We start from the raw sequence: 22,959 nt of genomic DNA, 5'->3' as shown, positions 1-22,959 counted from the left end.
GGCCAACCACTCCTCACCATATGAGGGGTGGACGGCTACCTCTCTCAAGGGGTGACTATCCTCTCGCAAGAAAACCTACGGACTAATTTTGATTTCTTCCTAAAAAGAAAACAAAAATTATTTTGAAAAGCACTAGAAACACTACTTCAAATTTTAAGTACCTCCCACCATGATTTTCCTTCCCATACAACCATTAGTTATCCAATTTATTACCAATGGTCTAAAGAAAATTGGTACTAATATACTTTTAATTTGATGCAATTGTGTTCATTGAGATATCAAAATGGTTTTTGATAAGTAATTGAGATATCAAAATATGGAAACAAAAACCAATGATTAATATGCTTTGTTACTACAATATATCCCCTTAGTTAACAAGCTAAACATGGATACGTAATTGAACTTAGTAACCATGTTTACCCCCATCAAGAACTAGAGAAGGATCGATAATAATTTTGCACTCAACAGTTCCCAACCCAATTTCTGATGATACCTGCAAGAACAGAAGGCCAAAGCCATTTGGCAACAAACTCCACGTCTGCTGATATGTGCAGCGCCCAAAGAAACATAAACATATGTGAATTCCACCTAAAATGAAGACAATCAAATGTATGTCATGAAAGAGAGAAGCAGAAGAGATTTGAAATGTCAAGACTACTCAAATTCTACAGATAGAAAGGTGACTTCCAAAGTTAATGCAGAAGGAAAACAGATGAAAGAATATTCACCTAAGAACTGTATGCATGGACTAAAAAGCGCATCAACTGGAAAAATCTATTACATAATATAGTTAACTTATTTCATTGACGTCAAGCAGAGTGTAAGTTCCCATTAGTCCAATTTCACAAGTTAGACATTTGCTGGAATTAAACAAAGATAATTGAATTAATTACAAGACTTCACATATTAGGCTATAATACGGATAGCTATCAAGATTGCTTCCAGATCTGGCATTACATGCAAAATTTTGCATAGAGTGATTGGATGAATATTCTGGCTGATTCAACATGAAAAAAAAAATGATTGATGCCAATTTTTGTAATGATTTATCAACAATACTGAGTTACAGAAACAAGACAAGGTATCAGTGTAACCAATCGAATGAATTGTTTGAAAACTTCTCAAACATAGTTTGCACGACACTAACCTGGAAAACAACAATGACATGTTTAATGTTCTTCAGATCCTCTATACCATAAGTTCATCTTCAAGATAGTTGTACTCAAAAGTGAATTCTGTTTTGATTCTCTGGCACCTGAATAGCAACATCCATATAATTTATATAAAGACACATCATGGAATTTGCAAAACACATTTTAATTTATTTAAAACAAAAAAGGAAAAAAAAAAGGAACAAGAAAAAAAGAAAAACGAAGAAGCAAAGACAGAACAGAACAAAACATATGTTACACATATCGGATGCCTCGAGGAATCAACAAGTGAAGAGGGATAAGGGCAGCCCTTATTCCCTACAACCAGGTAATGTAAAAAAATTCACAACATCACAGATGAACCACTCGTGATGTAAGGGGACATTGATTTTTTAATCCTTTCAAACAACCCCCCCCCCCCCCCCAGAAAAAAGAAAAAAAAAAAAGGGAAAGAAAAAAATGGGCACAGCCAAAAAAAGAAAAACAGAAAGAAAATCTCAAGTTCTAAAATATTCCAATATGTGGTGAATCCATCTTTTGGGGTAAGTGGTCTATGTTTTCAACTTAGAAATGCATTTGAAACTTAGGCTAAACATATACTGTCTAAAATATGTCCACAAACAAATAAACTCGTAAGCATCTCTAAAAGAATTATGACAAGTGACAACTTAACATGGACATTATCAACAAGAAATGAAATTGCAAACAAGAAACTCTGCCAGGGATAAAAAATCAAAGTTGACATACCATCCATGCTGCAGGTCATCATTGGCAATATGAAAATCGAAGTACACATATGTCCCCTGTTCATATTCATCTGTGGCAACTTTAGGCTCCTCATGCCGTTGAAACCATGTATTGTATTTCTTGTGGTATCTCCAAGATTGCTTCTTCAACTCTTTTGCAGCCAAATATTGCTGGTAAGTGTTCTGCATACAATTATCCATTGCATCACAGGAAGTACATTGTATTAAATAAAATAGGTACAGAAAGCTAGATACCTGCTGATAGTAAAATGCAAAGAAGAGAGTGTCAGTCCCATTAACTTCCAGACCTAGTCGTTCCCAGAAGGCAGGATTATTAACAATAGGTGCCTGTACTTGAGGATAGCTAGGAGGAGTAATTGCAGGGTGCCTCTGCATAAGGCAAAATAATTACAGTTACAAAGCAAGATTATAGTTAACAGGGTGCAATCATATGAATACTGTTGGGCATCCATACTGGAGTATAACTTCTTGCACGTTCAGAATCTTTGGGTTGAGGAAGTTTATAATAAGCAGCCTCAAGCATCTGCAAATTGTATGACTGATCATGCATTCCCCCAGAATTCAGAGTTGATCCACTGAGGTTATCTCCAATGGCACCAAGGTCAGAAACACTTCTTCGGCCAATAACACCAAGGCTCCCAGAAGGTTGATTTGATTGTAAAGGTTGCCCAGGAGAGAGATCAATATCTCTAGGGACTTGAGCAGGCTCAGTCAAAGAGCCAGATACTCCTGCCTGCAACATACAAGGATTACAAGCAGCTCAGGTCACCTTCATCATCAGTTTAATCACTAAGAGACAATCAACTACAATATCATACACAACTATTTGTTTATTTTGATCAAGACTTGGCATATAATTCAAAAAGAGAAAAGAAATGGCCAAAACAAAGGAACATTGACACCAGCAGTGGCCTGGATATATATTTCAATGGAAAAGTAGGGAAGGTTGGGAAAAGTCATCTCAAGTATCAAAGATACTACACCACTTAACAGCAGTTCATGCAAATCAGCCATTTGTACTCCATTGATGGAACAATAACACAATTCTAGCCAAGATAATTAATATCCAACAAAAATAAATGTCAGTCCCAAATACATGAATCCACACACACACACAAATATACATCCATGCATACATATATATGTAATAGAATTCTTTTATTGTTATAAAAGCCAATATTCCAAGACAAATATTGGATATATTGGTAAGATTAATAACTCAACTGAGGATTCTGATGGCATAGGGAAAAGTCCATGTTTAGGTTTCACTCACACAAACAAAAACATGCACGCTCTTTTTTTCACTTCTTTTTGCTTGTGTTAAGCAAGATGCGAACCAAGGCCTCCCAACAACCCCAACTACCCCTTTACCATTTGATCCAAGCCATTGCCAGTTGTGAATTACTTGGTCTTAGTTACCCGACCTGTGTGGAGGGGGCGCTTTGCACGGTGTCCTAGGGATCTACTTGGGGCAAAACCCCAGATTCTCCGGTTATCAAAACAAAGAATTACTTGGTCTTAAATACAACTATGTCATGCAATAATGTAACAGATCACCACCGTAACACATCTAAAGTTCTAAAACAGGAGAGTTATTTCAAAGATCACTAAAGCAATAGCACCACTAAGAATTCCAGTTACAGAAAAAAAAAATAAAGGAAAAAAAAACCTACCCCAACTTAAAAAAATATTTGACAATGTATGTGACCACCTCTTTTATGCAATATACATTTTTTTTTTGATTAAGTAAATGCAATATACATATTTTAAAATGCATGATTCCTTTACTTCTTTATTACCAGGTTTAAATAAGTTTTTATTACTATAGTGATAATTTAAGCATAAATTCTTGCTCTAGTGGGTTTAATTTTTGCCACCCACTTAATACAAAACCCCCTGGTGCTAGATAGCAAGCCACTCTCAATTCTTCCCCAGTTTTAAGCTACTAATGTAATAACAAGCCAACCTAAGTGTCATCATTTTTTTCAGTAGATCAATCGTACCTTAAAAACTGTTAAAACAAGATAGACAATTAGAAAGCGCATAGATACAATGTAAACAAAATATTGCTTAGCACACTCATAGAATAATAGACAAAACTTGGAGATGTTCAACGTACAGGACTATCTATGGCATAAGAGACTTTCAAATCATCCTCATTCATGAGACTCTTTCCAAGCCCAGAACCAGTTGTAGAGTCAACAGTTGAGTCATCAGGTAAATTCTGTTGTTGCTGCTGCTGCTGCTGCTGCTCCTCAACTTTTGCAGAGCCAACATCTGCATAATTCATAAGCAAGCATTAATGTATTCTATTTTATGAGATAGTGGTGAGCATTACAGGTTGGCTATGATATCCTGAAGCCTTTCCAATGTTGCCAGTTTTATATCTTTCAGATTCTTTTTTTACAAGTAAAAAACAATGTGAGTAATCCTAGTGTGAAGCTGTAAGGAGAAACACCTTGAAAGAACTAAAACCTAAAATTACAAAGATGCAAAAAATCATAAAAGGAAAAGAGAAACGACTTTATACAGCATCGACTACTTAGTCACTAAGAGGTAAATAACCTCAAAGGTCCTAACATTTTTTTTCTTCTCTCTTTTGCTAAATATGTAAGACATAAGAAAACAACTTCCAAGTCATACCATATCAATGTCTACCAAGACACCTTTCCAACATGCAAAAAGTTCTGCAGCCCCTCCTCCTAGGATAAGCCCACATAAATCCAGAAAACAAGATACCCAAGTTCTCTATCAAAATTAGCAATAGAGAAACAAAGAAGGTGGTCAAATGCCTCACCACAACATTACACGTGGAAAACAAATCAACTATATGATCGTTTTCAATTCATTTTTAAAAATCAACCACTCTCTTGGATCTTTCCCCAAACTGCAGTTCGAGGGAAAAACACTACTTATAGAGTTCACCCCTGCTTCAACCATATTTAAATATTAAAAACATGTTAAAAATGATTATATGAATGAAGGGTAAATCCCCACTACAATTAGAAGACTCAGTCTACTAGAATTGTAAGACTAAAAAGCCACAGGAGTAAAAATGTACTAAAAATAATTTTTTTTTTATAAGTAATGGAAATTTTATATATATATAAAGCTAGTCGCCCCTAAGTACACAGGCAATATACATAGGAAACACCTAACAAAAACCCAAAGAAAACAACAAAAACCACACTCTCAAATCCGACAAGCACACTAACCCGAAACCCACAAAACACCAAAAGCCCTTTGACCCAAAACTCACACGAAACACTCAACACTACAGCATGTGAGCCTTGCCTTTCCCACGCCTAGAGGACGCACAAGCAGTGTCATAATTTATGGAGCATTCTAAGTTCAACAGCTCCCTTCTACCTCTAGTCTTAGGACACGCAGCCTTTACCTCCCGTTGAAGATCCTCTTCAATGGCTGTCAGGAGCGCCAAAGTCATATCCTCAAACGCCTTACTCGAAACCCCCACCATAGGACAAACATTCTTATGACAACCCCAAGCCCAACCCAAGGGCATGGGGTTGGGGGTGGGGGGGGGGACCCAAAGAGTAAGGGAAATCTCTATCCTCCTCATCCAAAAAATCATTTCTCTGATCCCACACCATCTTCTCTCCAAAGACGGACCAAAGCCTACCGGCCACTACTTCCGAGATTGAATCAAACCAGTCAACTTGGAATCACCACCCTTGTCAACAAAGGCATTCTTTACAACCTAAGACAAACACTCTTGAGGGAATGAATTGAGCACACTCCATGCTTTCCAAATTCTAACTATCATTCACATGGTGGACCTTAACACTAACCCCCTCCCCCAAATCCATCTATTTCAAAATGGGAATGAATTGAGCACACTCCTCACTTGCCAAATTCTAACTATCATTCACATGGTGGACCTTAACATTAACCCCCTCCCCCCCAAATCCATCTATTTCAAAATGGGAAAAAATCAATATTAGACCTTAGGTTTTCTTATGCTTTCAATTTAGTCCTCAGGTTTTCAATTTGGACAATTAGGCCCTATGTTTTACCACAATTTCAAATAGGTACCTCCATCAACCTGCCATCCAATTAATTGATGGCATGCCATGTCAAATCACTAAGCCGATGACACGTGGCTCGCATCAAATATGTCATGTGCCAATTTTACATACCATGTGGCAAACTTACATTGAATTTACAAATCCACCCTAAATAAAATAATAAAAAAATGGCGCTTGTGAGGGGAGCCTCACAGTGAAGGACGGCCACCCCTCCCTTCTGTGAGGGTAGGATACCACTCATCGATGTGTGGGGCTACCCTTCACTAGTGAGGGTGGTCATCCACCCTTCAAAGTTGCCGCACCATTTTTTTTTTTTTATTCAATGTAGAATTAAAATTTAAGCTAGATTTTTCAAGTGGAATGTACAGTTGCCACATGATGTGTTTGATGAAAGCCACATGTCATTACTTATTAATCTGACATGGCACGCCGTCAATTAATTAGATAGTAGGTTGATGGAGAGACATTTTAAACGGGATAAAACCTAAGGACCTAATTGTTGAAATTGGAAACCAATAACTAAATTGAATTTGCAACAAAAACTGAGGGACCAACTTTTGATTTTTCCCTTCAAATGAAAAACCAACATGGTGCCACTCACCTCAACAATATAAAACAAAAAACAAAAAACAAAAAAAGAAAAGAAAAAGAAAGATGAGGAAAATGAAGGGTACCAGCATCTTTTGGACCACCTGACATCAACGCCTGTTGATTAGACTGTTGATGGATGGAATTATTTTGCTGCTGTAAGGTGGCAGAAGTAACATTATTGAGACCAGATGCCTGGACTCCAAGTCCCAGACCAGCTTGAGAAGAGGCAGATGTGCTTTGAGAATTAAACTGGAACATGATCAGATGGCAAGCAGTTCTATTAATCATATCATGGACAGTGAACATTTCTATTCAACAAATTATCACACTAGCATACAAAATGAATTGGATCATCATTGAAAAGCGCAATAAAAAGAAGAAATGAAACAATAACCATCACAATACATAGAAAGTCCATCATAATACAAAGTTAATTAAAACAAAGGCATCGATCCACCTTTTTTCTTCTTCTTTGTAGACAAATACAACTCGTACATCAATTTCCCATTTTGCTTTTGTTTTTGTTTCTTCAATAAGTAGCATCAATTATTTCATGTATTAGAAAGTTCATAATCAGCTTATGCAGAATATGTAATTAGCTTATACAAAATTATGGTAGAGTTGTTTTCTTTCTTGACATATTACTATTGATGTTTTACTTATCAAAAAAAGATTCAGGTGCTATGCCTCCAGAGAAGAAAGCAGCAAAGCCTCAGCCTCCAGTGAAGCAGGGTTTATTTAAGAAGGGGTTTCTCAACCCCCGCCCGACTGCATCAATCACTCCCATTTCGCCTCGAGAGGTCATCGATGTTGGGGTGGTAGGCTCATCCTCCCCTCCGAGAGATTGTATCATTCCCTCATCCGTTGAGGAAAATGGATTTTCCCAATTTCGTGCTTGGTCTCTCGGTTTTGATCACAAGGCGGAGATTGTGGTATGGGAGGAAGACGTTGACTTTTGGGATGGATTGCCCTTGGATTGGGCTATGGATGATGATTTTGGGGAGGAAGCTTTGGCTATCAGGGATGCTATGGAAGAAGATTTTCTGCAAGACAAGATGATAGCGCGCTAGAAGTCCAAAGGCAAGAGAGTTCCTGAATTTGCAAAGCTCCATCAATTATGGCGACGTTGAAGCTTCTTAAGGCATAGGAAATGCAAGGCTCACATGATCTAGGGTTGTGAGCTTTGGTGGGTTTTGTGGGTTGTATTGCGAGCCCTTGGTTTTTTTCCTTGTGTTTTTGTTTGGGTTCCTTTGTGGGTTGTTTTTGAGTGTATTTTTCGAGTTCTAGGGTATAGGTTTTGTGGGTTTTGTTGGGTTGTTGGGGTCCTTGTGGGTTAGCTGTAATTGCTCCTGTGTATACTTCATGTGTACTTAGAGGTGCCTTACGCTTTTTTCTTTAATAAAATTTTGCTTACTTATCAAAAAAAAAAAAAACTATCAATGGTTTAAAGCAAATTTAAATAGATGAGGTATTTCAAGTTTATCCTGTAAAAACTATTTTGCAAAAAAAAAAAAAAAATCGAGTTCCTATAGGAACTAAAAGTAAACCAAACACGGGGCTTTCACATTACTGGAATCTTATTAAATTACTGATCAAACCATGATTATTACTATAAATTCCGGATATCAAATTCTCACACATCTCTCCAAAATCTGGATCCTAGGGGGCATATTGGATTCCCCAAACCAAACGCCACGGAAGCATCTTAAATTCAAAACTTGGGGGAATTGAAATGAAAAAAGTCAACCAAAAAAAAAACCTTTAGAAGTATGAAATTACATTAATCCCGTTTCTATTTTTTTTTTTTTTTTTATAAGTAAGAAGATTTTATTAAAAAAAGCGTAAAGCGCCCTAAGTACACAAAAAGTATACATAGGAACAACCCAGCTAGCCCACAAAAACAAAGGAAAGCCAAAAGACAAAGAAAGGCCCCAAAAACCCAAAAAACAAAGGTAAGCCCCCAACAAACACCCAAGAAGCAAAAGAAGCACCCCAAAACCACAAGAAACCCAAAAGAACTCACAAAAAAGGTAAGCCCCCAACAGACACCCAAAAAACAAAGGAAGCTCCCCAAATACAATAACAACCCCTACCAAGCACCCAAACTTGCCCCGAAAGCCCCCAAACTAAAACCCCCTACAACATAAGAGCTTTTCCTTTCCAACGCTTGGAGGAAGTGCTTGCATCGCCATAATTGATGGAGCTCTTCAAATTCAATAGCTCCCTCTTGCCTTTTGTCTTCTGGCGAGCAATCATCTTGTCCCGATGGATATCTTCTTCCAAGGCATCCAAGATAGCCAAAGACTCCTCATCTTGAAAACCATCCATCTCCCAATCCAAGGGCAACCCCTCCCAAAAATCATTGTCTTTCTCCCAAACAACAATCTCCCCATTTTGATCAAACCCAACAAGCCAATTCCGAGATTGGGAAGAGCCATTGCCCTCTACGGGTGGAGGACAACTTGGGGGGGAGGGAAGACTTTCCACTCCAACATCCTTAACCTCCCGAGGCGGAGGGTTGAGGAACCCCTTCCGAAGGAAGCTTTTCTTCGTCGAACCCGCAGACTTCACTGGAGGCACTGTAACTGAACCCTTACAGACAGGCGTCTTCGAAGCTACCAGTGAATCAGCTAACAACACCTTGTTCCATTTCACAGAATGGCCTACCCTAAGTTCTCTAGCCTTTCTGTAGTATCTCTGGAAGGGCTTAGAAGGCTGCAACACAGGAAGAGAACAACGGATCTTCTCTCCCAACACAGCCGCCCCTGATGGAGAAGGAAAAGCGGCCAACCCAGAACCAGCCCCGACTGAAGAGTTTGGTAGAGGGGCGTGAACAGAATCCACTTTATACCTAACCGGAGCCGGAGCGACGTCCATGGACGGCGAAGGCAGCAAATCCAGAGCCGGCAAAGGGGGGAAAACGAAAGGGGAGGGAGGCATGACGGGTACGACCGCCGAAAACAACCCACCCCCAGAGCTTGACACCTCCTGACCCACCCCATAATCTGCCGCCGCCGATATCTCTGGCTGAAGAAGACTCCCACGAACGGCCGTCGGAATCGCACCCACAAGAACTTTCAGCTGCTGCAAAACTTTAGGTTTAGGTCTCTGAAGAAACCGACCCAAACAAATGCCTTTGCGAAAAAGGCCCTTCCTAGACCCAGAAGACCGCCCCAACTTTTTCCCAAAAACCCGGCCCAAAGCCACATAAAGGCTAACAAGCAAATTTCTCCACGTGTGCAAGTTCAAATTCAAAAAAGACCCCCTATATGGAAATGCCCCACCTCGTGCAGAGAACCTAGGAGAACGAAGCTGCTCACCCATCGGACAAAGAGGTTTGTCCAAATCCAACAGCACAACTCGGAGGGATCACCTTCATAGGGATGGGCGTCTCCTTTGCTACCGGCATCGGAGCCGAACATACCACTGTCGCATATGAAGGCCCCGACCTATTGAAAGATAAACCCAGCGTTTCCCTTTCCTTCTTCCCACCCAAATTGGTCGTTGCAACCGAAGACCAACTCCCATAGCCCACAGCAGCAGAAAGAAAGGCAGAAATCTTACTCAACTCACCAGAAAACTTGCGCCAGCCCCAACCTCCGCGACCCTCCGGGATCAGAACGAACCCTCTCCGACCGCCCAACCCAAACACCGCCGCCTCTAAGAACCGGCCATCTTTGTTGCCACCTCTCCAGGCAATCAACAACTTTGATCCTTCCCTGTAAGACTTGATAAACTCTTGTTCTCCAGGAAAGCCCAAAAGAGTTTCCATCGTTGAAACAAGCCATGCAGAACAATGGGAGCTCAGGACGACCGCTCCATGGAAGCCCTGTCTCTTCTCCTCCACCCGCAACACCGATGCCCCCTCCAAGACCGAAAGGACAAAGGATTTTGACTCCACAAGGAATCTCCTTTCCATTTCGAGGCACACCCAAGCTCAAATAGCCAACCCAGAACGGAAACCCATTCTCGCCGGAGAAAACAAAAGCCCACCAGCTAAGCACCCTACCGAACTAAGAGGAGCGACCCACAAAAGCACTAGAAGCACGAAACCCAGACCCGAGTGATTGGAACGAGGAACAAAGGAGGGACCTAGCTTGACGCGCTCACGCATGCCAATGCTAGGCAGAGAGGAGGGACCTAGTTAATATGAGGATTTTTCTAAAAATTATTGTACTATGTAGTTACTGAAATTAGCCTAGAAAAGGATTTATTCAGCAGATCCCAAACAATTGGATTAAGGCTGGGTTATCCATGAAATAATCGACATGCAGTATACTCAAAGATAGGTTTAACACTTCTATACACATATAAGTAAACAAATATCTCTTCATACCAAAACTTGAGGCGATTCTTCAGCAAAGAGCCCAAATTTTTAGCTCACCTTGTCTTTAAAATGTCTAGTATATTATAAAATGCTCCACGTTAAAGAAGAGTGGGCCAAAAGAATAACTTTTTCTTGAGCATCACTTCTTTTAGGCTAACACATTATTTATATTATCCCCATCTACCAAATGCAGAAACAAATAGGAAATATAATTGATCCAGATAAAGAATGAGTTGCAATATATAATGAAATTATTTATCCCATGGAGAGTATTATTGTATATTTCCTGCGTACTTAGAGGAGCCTTACGCTTTTAATGAGATTGGTTTTATTACTTATAAAAGAAAAAAAAAGGGAAAAAAAAAAGTATCTTACATTTTTTTTTTGATTAGTAAATTTAGTCTTATCAAATTCCAAGCTCTTTTTTTCTTTTTCTTTTTTCCTTTTTCAAAGATTGTCTTGCAATGGAGTATTCAAAATAGGAAAAAATATTCCCTACTCTTTGAACTAATGAGGTCATGTGAGAGTGGAAATTAAAACTTCGATTTTTTTTCTTAGGAAACTCATTGTCAGAGAGACAAAATGGTGAGTCATTATTTCTGGAGGTGCATATAATATGAAATGATGATTGAATCTAAGTTCTTTATGACATGAAAGAATTAATGATTCCACATGTTTTTTGATAGGTAAAAAACATGTGTTGATTCCACATGTTCATATCTTATAATTAGTCATGAAACTGCACATTGACAAATCTTTTGTCAATACTAATTTTTCCCACAAGTAGTTGAATTTGGTTCAAAGAAGAAAGCAAAAAGAATCAAATTATTGAAAAGCTCAAACACAAAAGAGCACCTGCTGCAATAGGGGGTTTTGCTGTTGTGTAGAAAACTGCTTATGATTTCCTCCAGCAAGAGGTGGCATGCTCAGAAGGGTGCTGTGACCTTGTTGCTGCACTTGTTGGAGCCGTTGCAAAAACTTCTCTCTCTGATCAGGTGCAATTTCAGTTCTTCCACGAAACTGCCCCTGAAAAGGAAGATAGCTTAGTTCCAATTAAACAACAAGAGTGCAAGGCAATGATGTAGACAATAGAATTGAATTAAAATCTTACTCTGCAGTCAACTGAAAAGATGACACTGAAGGCAATGCAGTACAGCATAAACATATATGAAGTTTACCCACTACTACACACATGAACAGGGTATCCCCCTGCCCCCCCAAATTTTGCACAATATAGTAAGGTTCACTAAAGCATCAAATGGGCAAATCATCCACCATTCCAAGAACTAATTACATCACTGGAAATTCAACTGGCCAAACCTTGTAAAGGCCATAACCCAGCGGTGAACTGATTTTTTTTGTAAAATACATCAAAACAGGCATGAAGAACTCTTTCTTCAGCTACAAAGAACGGAGAAAATGACCACAAAGTACTAAAAAGTGTAGGTCTATCATGATAAAAACTTCACCAAGACAGTGATGGAGAAAAATAAAAGATATCCTACGTATCTTACAGCAGGCTGTAATGTTGCAAATAAACATACTACTTGCAAAAAGAGCCCTCTAGTAAGCAATTTGAAGCACTTGGACTAATAGACCACAATTTAGCTAGTTTGAAGATTTCCTCAAACCTCAGTAATAATTAAACAATCACCATAATCGTGGTTCCCTAATAATGAATGAATTCGTGTCCACATTAATATCATAGTCAAGTACTTCGTTTTCAGGCCTTGTGATAGTTGGAGATCAAATCAATTTTCAGTATTAATTCACATTCCTTCTTTATCCAACACAATTTTTTGCATTATAAGCCACACACAAACATACAGAGGGAGGTGCCTGTTTGAGATAGAAAAAAATTGCTCAACAAACTGTTGTTGCAGATACGTTGACATCCTTTCAGGCATATATGTCATCACCATATTTGCCAAACAACATGCAATAATTAGCATATATAAGTCTAGCAATCAAGAATAAAAATAAATAAATAAATAAAAACTATTAATTATATTCTTAATTACACATATTTGATGACCTTATTAAGGACAAACCCCTATTAGCTTTCCACAAAAAATGAATGGACAAAACAATTACAGGCAGATATCAGCCGCACAAAGTCTCATCCTGGTCAAATGACAGGTGAGCATAACATCACTCTAATCACCTCTTCTGTTACAACCTCCACTTATACCTCAATCACCAATATCACCACCACCACCAAACAGAGGTAGCGAATAATGAGTATAAGTGGAAGGCCCCAATTCCACGTCAGGACAGTTGCACAATAAGCAGAATTCAGCCTTGTAGCAGTCACATCACAGCAGCACCATTTATTATAACTTCTCATTCTATCTTATTTTTTCTCTCATTTTCTCCTGATTTCTCCATTACAAAGCCTTTTTTTTTTACCTATACCAACTAGATTGACTTTAAAAGGTCAAGATTTGAGAACTTGGGCCATAAGGCTTCCAATGCTTAAACAATTAAATGATTCAACATATTTGATATTTCTTTTGGTTGTGGTTGAAAGAATGTTCTCTTACCTAAATCAACAGTTAGATAGGAATATTTTCTTGCAATCAAGGTTTGCACTTGCTTAACTTACCTTGAGCTCCCAGTTTTTAATGGGGCAAATTTCCTAATATAATTGACAACATTAATTGTTAGGTTAAATCTTTTCAATATTTAGTCTAAGTTTATTTCACTTCTCGTAGCCTAATATAGATTTGTTAGATTTGTTTTTTCAGTAACATAATTTTAAAAAAAAAATTGTGGTTACAAATTTACATAGTTTGTTGAAATAATTAGGATTATCGGTTAATCTCGTATTTCATTCGTCATCTTCTCCAATATTACCAAAAACAATATTAATAATAATAAACAAAAACAAAAGACAATGCCAAAAAAAAAAAAAAAAAGGAACTTAGGCTCATCTGGTTGTATTGCCATTTCCTATTTTCTATATTCGTTTTTGAAAAAAGGCAACAAAATGAAAGAATGCATTTCGCCTTCCATTAAACACACTCCCACCAACACCACCATAATAGTGCCATGCCAATGTCACTTCCATCACCAACACTGTCACCACCTAAGAGAAGGGATTAAAAAATGGCAATGTAACCAAACAGGTCCTTAGATTATATTTTATAGCAATAATTTCCTTTTATTTTCATGGCTTTAGTCAAGCACTCCAAGATTTTTACATATTTTGGTCATATCTCTATGTTCTCATTTCCCATCAATCAAAAACAAGAAGTAAACTTGAATACCCTCTGGAGATAAATCTGAAAAAGAAGTAATAAATAACCGGAAGCAATCACAGTTAAATAGTGGAGAAATTGATATAGAACTTACACAAAGACCAATTATGCATACACTACTCTAAAGCCTAACAGATGCAGATAACCACCAAAGATAAAGCATTTTAGAAGGTATGGTGCAAAGTAACATACCGCTTCATTCTGGTTCTGAAAGGCACTTCCGGGCCTCCATTGCATACCAGGGACCATAGGAGGGGAAAAAACTCTGCCAGCTATAGCTGGAGGCTCACCAACATTACTAGAATCAATCGCACCAGTTCCATCATTTGCCTTGGCAGCCTGAGGCAAAATCATTCTATTACTTAGAGGGGAAACCAGAGGCTGCACCATGCCACCACTCCCAAGTCTCTCATCGGCTACTAAAATGTTTCTCTTCGTCATGTCTGAGGCTGAAGGAACTGCACCAACAGCTCCATTGCCAGGAACTACACTGCTAGCACTAAGAGGGATACTAGCTGATGGTTGGCTGGAGAGGCCACCTCTACCAATTCCCCTCACAAGTCCAGCATCAGAAAGAGATGGAGATGATCTGCGGCCAGGAAGACTATCTTCTTCCCTTGCAGAAGGGGACAGACTCAAAGCCGAAGAAGAATTTGTAGGACCAGTGTTCTCCATGACAACTCGAATAGAACCTGAAACTGGAAGGCTCACTGAAGAAGTGGAGACACTAGACAAATTATGGGCAGAAACATTAGCGGTCGCATGACTCGCAACTGGTGTTGATGCTGCAGAAGAACCAATTACACTATTTTGGGGAGGTGGCGATCTTGGAACAGTATCAGAATTGATGTCCTGGGAAGCTGTATCTTCAACTTGCTCCTGGACAGTACCCTGCTGAAGATTAGAAGCAGTGGTGGCCTGGAAAGGAACCCATCACCCTTACTTATTGACTGACGACAATAGAATGTTACAAAACAGACGGTAGGAGAATCAAACAGCAGTAAAATTTGACATAATGAAATTCATGTTCAAAAAAAAAAAAACTGTATGAATCAGAGAAGATTATTCACATTGACACAAGATAGGCATTTATCCTCTCAAAGAAGTTCCTAACATTGCTCTGGAAAAGGGGGAAGAACTTAGACAATATGAACCGAAACCTAATTCAACAGATAAATATGTACTAAACAGTTACATGGCTCCCATAACAATGGAATCCAAATCCACCAAAAAAAAAAAAGGAAAGAAAGAAAGTTCTCCATATTGGACTATTTGACATCAAACTGTACAGAACTCCACTAACAATAGCCTATACAATAGATTATCAACAAAAGGGGCTCTTGAACTGACTGCATCTAAGCCTGAAATCATATAACCCACATTTTGTCATATATTGAAACTTAATGTAAATGAACAGAAAGAAAAGATCTCTGTGATACAAAATTTCTACATAGTTCACCAAAAAGCAAAATAGTGGGACTCCAAGAAATATATTAGAAGCTCTACTGTGATGGCCTAATTAGAACTTGAAGGACTCTACAACTAATATATAAGCACACATGTTAATTAATTATAACATTTGACCATCTTCTACCAATTATTGATCCATTCTGTGCAAACAAATATACACCATACTGATAAAGCACCATGTTCTTTTATTTGTGATAAGTGAAAGGAAGCACCATGTCGATAAAGAAAACATCTCAAAAAAAGGTTCTGCACATCAAACCTAATGAAGAATGCTGTTAAAATCAAAACAGAGACGGTCCAAAGTCAGAACTTCAATATATAATTAACAGTTTTCGGAGCTCAAGTGCTCAACACTGTCCATTATATCATTTCAATTTCTTTGTCAAAAATATATAGAAACACTTACAGGAATTTGAGAGGCTGATGCCACCAAAGATGTCTTCAAGCTAAGAACAGGTGCCCCCTGCCAACGAAGATAATTATATTGGGTTCCCAGGGGTCAGAAGAAATTCAAGAAACCAAGAGTATATTAACATAAATGAGATCCTCAACCATATGCCTTCAAAGTCTTGGGTCGAAATGCATCACTTCATGTCCTATACTTTAGAAACCCTACCATAGTGAGAGATATTTTGTAAAAAAGAACTATTAAAAAAAAAAAAAAAAGGTTGGATACTCAGTAAAAGTTCTGACGAAAAATGACAAGTTAAAAGAACCATAGAGAACATAATAGGCTTAATTGAATAAAGCACTTCCAAATCAATTTTCCCAAACATCACCAAGATACAACCTCTGTTTTGGCAAACAGAAAAACTCCACTTGACCTGGGATTTACTAAAGCCCATGCAGCTATGACACTAGAAAGCTCTATTAATTAGTAAAGATGTTTTTTAAAAAAACTGGTAAGTTACAAAAGAATAGAGCTAGTTTTGAACCCACAAGCTCACCCCCCCAACCTCATTACTCCAAGAGAAGGACATTTAAACTAGAGCTCACTGGCTTAGTCAAGATGCCACCATAAAAGATGATTGCTTCTATAACATAACCTACAAATCCATATCAATTGGAAAGGAGCCATAAATTAATTGTTTTCTTAAAAACAAAAAACAAAAACGAGAGATAACAACAGCTTGACAATTATTTCTCAAACTTTAACTACATATAACAAGAATCAATAAAAAAAAAAACACTGCATGGTGGAAAGAATTTACCTTAACAAGACTGGGAGGACCAATTACAACAAGATCTTCAAGAGACTCCACCTTGTCTAGTGGTAAAGTGTTATAAAGCTCATCAACATCACTAAAATCATCAAAATCTTCCTAGAAAAACAAAAATAACAGATAAAGTTAATAAATCTGATATAGGTGATCTAAACAGAAAGCTTATGAATAATATTCCCTCATTGAATAGGATATGAGATAGAAAAAAATAATGTAAAAAACATTAGAGGCGGATACTGTTAACAGTGTATCTTTCAGTAAATTCCATTGCTTATAACAACAATGAAAAAGAAACAAACTTGATTATGAAGCAGTACAGACCTGATTTCGGTCCACATAATCTTCCAAGAACTCTCTAACATCATTAACCTGCTCAGGACTTAGTTCATCATTATCCAGGAGCCTCAAGATCAGTTCCAACTTCATTATATGAGCCTTGTGGCGGGTGATAGATGCCTCTAAATGTGTCTTCCAAACAAAGAAAAAGAGTCAATGACTGTTGAAGCTTAAAAGATAGAAACAACAAAACAAAAAAAAAGGGATTTATAAAGGGTGTGATAGTCCTACCAGTCTTGGCGGCCTAGTCTTTCCCTTCTTAACAGTTAGCCCCTCAACCTCAGCTTCAAAGCTATCAATCTGAGACTCCAACTCTGAAACCTACTCAAGTACAGAATATATAACAAAATATTTACCGAATGATGAAATTTCAGATATTTTTAACAACGAGAGTAAGTAGTTCGACCATGTACAATGTAAAAATGATGTCCAAATGCCAATAATATGTATAAAGAGAAAGGAGCACAAATTTGTAAAGTTATTATGAAGTTAACAGATCCGCCAGGTGCATGGTCCAGGCATCAACCTATTCGATGAGTTCTTTGCTTTTGCAAACCCCACAAGATATGGAGGAAACCATTTGGTTGCATACCTCCTATAATATGCACAATATACACTCCCTCCACCCCATTCAGTCAGTACCTTATTCCTTTCTGGAATGTCCCACAACGTGTCTACTTACTTAAAATAGTGTAAACTATTTTATGGATTTCATATTACCCTTACTTTTTTAGGTATAAAAACAATAAAACTCTACATAGAAATGAAAACGAAAGGTAATTTGGAAAATCAGTCACTTTATCTTGCATGTGTAAGCATTAATGCATCTCCCATTAAAAGGTTATACTTATGAAGGACCAACAAAAATGGACCAGAGAGAGTAATAACCAAGCAATGAAACAAGCCATCTAATGTGCATGCAGTATTCACAAACACATAAAAGCAATTCATTTAAATGCATGATGGATACAAACTGGAAAAGATGAATCTTAAATATACCATTGCACCTAGTTGAAATCATTTTTAGGAAGAGAGCAAACATGAAAATTAAACAAATGGCTTAGTTTCATACCACATTGTTCAACCAATCCCTTGTCTCTGATTTAGCCTTCTCCTTTGGATCCTATCACAAAAAGAACAACATGAGTGATCTGCAATAAATTTTCTTGTGGATTAGAGAAATAAACAAATGTGCTATTAATGGTAAAACTATTTCTTTCACTTTAAGGCTTAAAGTACAAGGTTTATTTTCATATAATAAATAATAGAATATTTTCAAAAAAAGAAAGAAATAAAGAACCAAGGAAATACAGATAGGCCTCATTTGGTTTGTGGAATAGACCTCTATAATAGTCATTACTTTGTTTGATAGGAGTCTATTCCTCGGAATATAACTATTCCCTTACGAAGATGAATACCTATTCCTCTAAAAAATTAAAAGAATAGCTATTCCTAAATGAATAGACTACATTTTCCAAAAAAAACCACTCATTATTTTCTATTCTCATCAGGGGTGGCTCGTTGGGGTGGTCGGCCACCCACTAGTTTTCATTTTTTTTTTTTAATAATTTAACTTTTTTTTAAAAAAAAAAAAATAATGTAGGGTTTCTTTTTAGTAATTTTGATTCAATTCCAATTAAAGTATATGAATTGTAACCAAACTAAAGAGTAAGAATAGCCATTCCATTCCACTCTCTTTTTTTTTTTTTGATAAGTAATGATAGTTTTATTGAAAGCGTAAGGCGCCCCTACGTACACTAGAAGTATACAACAGGAAACACCTAACTAGAAAGCGAAAAAGAAGTGAGGAATTCAGCAAAGCTGATAGATAGAGGGTACAAATAAGCCATCGACCAAACATACAAAGTATGGAGAAACAACTCTAACACCTCCTCTAGGGAACTTTCTAAATTCTCAAAACACCTAAGATTTCTTTCTCTCCAAATACACCAAAAAAGGCAAATAGGCACCATCTTCCAAGAAGTAGCACTCCCAGATCTCCCCGACTTCCACCAACAAGCCACTAAGTCAAGCACACTACTAGGCATGACCCACGCGATACCAAAGCGTGAAAAAATGTTGTTCCATAGAGCTGAGGCCAGATCGCAATGCAGAAGAATATGGTCCACTGATTCCCCATCCCGCTCTCTTTTATTCTCAGTAATAACTATTTCATTTCCCAATCGAATACTTATTCCGCAAACCAAACAAGGCAATAATATTTGGAATTCTATGGAAGCTTCGCCACCATTAACATCAACAAGAAAAAGAAAAAGCAACTACTAAGTGTAATAAAAGAGACCCAAGTAATATGCTCTCTGCTATGCCCAAACCCCAAAGATAAGTCCATTGTCGTATAAGAGCACTTTGCTCATGGTTGGACACAATGAACACAGCACTAAAAGCAAGACAGCTTCAGGGATGATAAAGTTAATTTGTTGAAATGGTGCCACCTCATCAACTACATCCACTATCCAAAATTATTCCAGATGAAAGCAAGTAACAGATAAACTATGAGAGAGAGAGAGTGATAAGAATCAAATGCACTCAGTCCATTTCCCTCTAGTGAACAAGGGGTAACTCCCATATCTTTCATAAAATTGCATCGGTAAATGAAATGATACAAGTCAGAGGTGAACAATTTGTCAAATATTAGCATTGCCACAAGACACATGTAATTGCAGCCTCCAAATGTGTCACCACCAAAGCAAACAAAAAGTTTTGAATTCAGATGGCCACTTAACATTTTACAATCAGCATTTCTCCACTTAAATACAAGATAAGATTATAAAGCAAGGCGTCACAAAAGGTCATGCTTACAGTTTTAGGTTGTTGACCTAGTCCTTCTTTAGAGAATGCTTTTGTCTTCGTCTCCTTTTCGCAGATCTTAAATCTTTCCATTTCACGCTCAATAAGTTTGCGAGCATCCACCAAAGCCTGCTCATAAGAGGCACTAACCTACGTCAACATGTATCAAAAGAAAAAAAAAATTAATTGTCATCTTCAAAATCAAGAAACACAAATTTATAGCTATATGTTCCACATCAATATACCATAATTTACCCATATAGACTAAAACAACTGAAGCGTTAGATGTCTTAATAGGTCCAACTAACAAAGGTAGTGCGACATGTTGCAGAAAGACAAAACATAGATACACTTTCATAACATTTTAATGGTAGCAAAAACAAGATAAGATGCTGATCAAAGTTGAACAATAGAAAGCAAACAAACTACATTATGTCCACTCAAAATCCCTCCAAATTACAAACATTTATTGCCATGCTCATACACAGCCTTAAATTATCTCATATTAGAGCATCTGTATCAAGCTCTCTAAATTTTTTTAAAATTTTAGCTCAAAAATCTATTTTTTTTTTTTCTATCACTTTTGAAAAGTTTTCTACGTCAAACTCTCTAAAAAAATTTCTATTTTAACTAGATATTATTTTTTATTGGTTTTCAGACCGACCACTTTAACTGCCTCTCCCTCTTAATCTCATTCCCAATCCACTTCATCATGAACAAACCATCTTTCTCAGAAACCAAACAGGAAAATATGAATCAACACCCAAACTGACCCACTACTCGGGCTCATAGCAACTGGTCTGCGAGGGGAACGACAACCTCTCCCAGCGAGTCCCAACAGCCCCGCAGCACCAACGAATAAGCTAGCCCTCGTCGTCGCCGAAAGTGAAGGACCCCTCTCCAAGGCACTGTCATCACCGGTGGGTCACAAGAAAAGGAAAACGAAAAGGAAAGGAAAAGGGGCGCCGGAAGAGATGGAAGAAGCGGGAGAATGAAAGAAAATGATAAACCCTTTCTGCACTAGGTACCCACTTCAAAATCGATGCTCTTATTTTCATCACGCTATATTGTAACAACTTGGTTAACACAATAAAGGATCTCAAAGACAATTTTTCCAGGTAGGTGAGTAGAAGCTCACGAATAGACGTCTTAAAATATTACATCAGCAACATTATAATTCACTCCTAAGCATCAAATAGAGGGTTTCCAGAAGCGCAGCTACAGCAGAAAAAAGAAGGATTTGCGCTTATTCACATCCCATAAATTCTATCTCATAAACATCTGGCCCAATAATAAACGTCAGCCTCAATGGCAACTCCATAGTATATGGCACTAAAAACACAAGCTTGAGTTCTCCCTGCCCCCTCCCCCAAAATAGTCACCAAGTGTGCCACGAAAACCAACTAGCCTTGGTTCACCTAGGCAAGGGGGAATTCATCTTTGCGCTCAGGAAGAAGGACTAGAACTCATATATAGCTCGAGTAGCTTCTGACAATGGAAATCTGAACTCCCCTTCGAATTCATTGGCAAAATACCCAAAATCACAAGAAAACATGCCCATGCTTACTATCGAATACGCTAAATCACCACTAACAAAGAGAATTTACAACAAAGTGAACGCAAGCTAATATTAGCTAACCCAAACACCTCTGGGCTATGCATATGAACCGTTATTGGGACACCACAGTAAATTTAGAGCTAAAAATTAACAATGTACATATACACAACGTACTGCCCCTCCTCAGTCTGAAAGAAATGCAAATGTCCAAGTACGTGTTTTCAAATATAACAGCAAGCAAAAGAGACTGACCTTCTTGTCCTTGATCTCGCTGGACTGGATCCATGTCTTGATTTGGTCCCTGTACCGCTGGAGTTTCTTGATCTCCTTCTTCAAGTCCGCCTCGAACTTCTCCTTCTGATTCGCATTGTCCGTATCGTAAACCTAGAAGAGGAACAAAGAACTAAGAGTATTCAATAATTCAACTAGGCTCTCAAATTGGGGCTTAAGATAATGCAAATTCAAATTCTGATTTCTTCTTGGAAACCAAATGAGGCGTAAAGAAAATAAGAAGAGTACTGTCGAATAAGAGAACCTTGTTCCAGATACTGTCGAAGACATCAACGCCTTCTTGGACCTTCTTGAGAACCCGATCGATCTCTCCCTGAAGCTTACGGCTGGCTCCCATTGTGCAATCCAAGCGAATTTGTCATCCAAAGAATTTTCTAATTAGATTTTTGCAGGTAGGTTTGGTTTCGTTTTCTAGTTCTAATTTTTAGGGCTTTCGTGCTTTGCTGTGGAAGACGGTGATGGAGAGGACGTTGAATTGATGCGATCAGTTTTGGGCTGGGCCTCTTATCTTATAAGATGCTCCACTATCTTCTTACTCTATTTAATATTTATACATAAGCAAATGATAATGGACCAAACATTTTTAATGGTTTATTTAAAAAATAATGGAAATAGTTAGAGATCGATGAATAGACTGAATAGTGTTGTTAATTTTAAAAACAGATGCTACCATTATCGAAGTTTATGATAATATAGATTATTTTGTTGATTTTCAATTAAATTTTATGAAAGGTTTGTTGAAGTGAATGCGACGCTGTAATGCCCTAAATTTGACCCAATAAAATGAATATTAATCCCACGCAAATATCAATTTAAAAAGTATAAAAATAATTTAATTTGTAAAAAATTTCATAAAACTCACGTTTGAGAGTGATATTATTTTTTAAATACGTAAAAATTATATGTTTTTTTATTTATATTATTAAAAAAACATATAAAAAATACATACTAATAAAATAATACGGACTTTTATCGGTGACACGTATTAATTTGATATGGTAGGAAATTTTTTACCTCTGTTCTTTTTTCCAACTCGACTGAAGGAAGATTTTTGAAGAAAGAGAGGGACTGAGTGGAGCGAGAGTTCTGAAAGGCTGAAAGCTGGGTGCAGAAAGTGAATTAAGATCTCCT

The 22,959-nt window shown here is 37.6% G+C and overlaps 1 protein-coding gene across 4 annotated transcripts; it reads right to left on the bottom strand.

Moving 5' to 3' along the window:
• Window positions 1-230: 230 nt before the first annotated feature.
• On the bottom strand, window positions 231-22,323 carry LOC133872659 (general negative regulator of transcription subunit 3). Of its 4 annotated transcripts, none has more exons than XM_062310238.1 (17): window positions 22,073-22,323; window positions 21,790-21,921; window positions 19,992-20,129; window positions 18,244-18,294; window positions 17,403-17,492; window positions 17,157-17,303; window positions 16,824-16,934; window positions 16,019-16,075; window positions 14,335-15,060; window positions 11,738-11,908; window positions 6,639-6,804; window positions 4,038-4,195; window positions 2,373-2,651; window positions 2,153-2,287; window positions 1,899-2,080; window positions 1,148-1,255; window positions 231-588 (listed from the first exon to the last, which is right to left on the bottom strand). In XM_062310238.1, the coding sequence occupies exons 1-16, from the start codon at window positions 22,163-22,165 to the stop codon at window positions 1,189-1,191; spliced, it is 2,703 nt and encodes a 900-aa protein (XP_062166222.1). In that variant the 5' UTR covers window positions 22,166-22,323; the 3' UTR covers window positions 231-588; window positions 1,148-1,188. The 4 variants fall into 4 exon arrangements, with proteins under 4 accessions (XP_062166222.1, XP_062166224.1, XP_062166225.1 ...); XM_062310240.1 differs by having other exon boundaries at window positions 14,335-15,033; XM_062310241.1 differs by having other exon boundaries at window positions 14,335-15,021.
• Window positions 22,324-22,959: the final 636 nt, after the last annotated feature.

The sequence above is a fragment of the Alnus glutinosa genome, chromosome 7, assembly GCF_958979055.1.
Source record: "Alnus glutinosa chromosome 7, dhAlnGlut1.1, whole genome shotgun sequence".
Lineage (NCBI taxonomy): Eukaryota > Viridiplantae > Streptophyta > Magnoliopsida > Fagales > Betulaceae > Alnus > Alnus glutinosa.
Note: the sequence above shows the minus strand (reverse complement) of the source record. Positions and strands in the feature narration are given on the sequence as shown.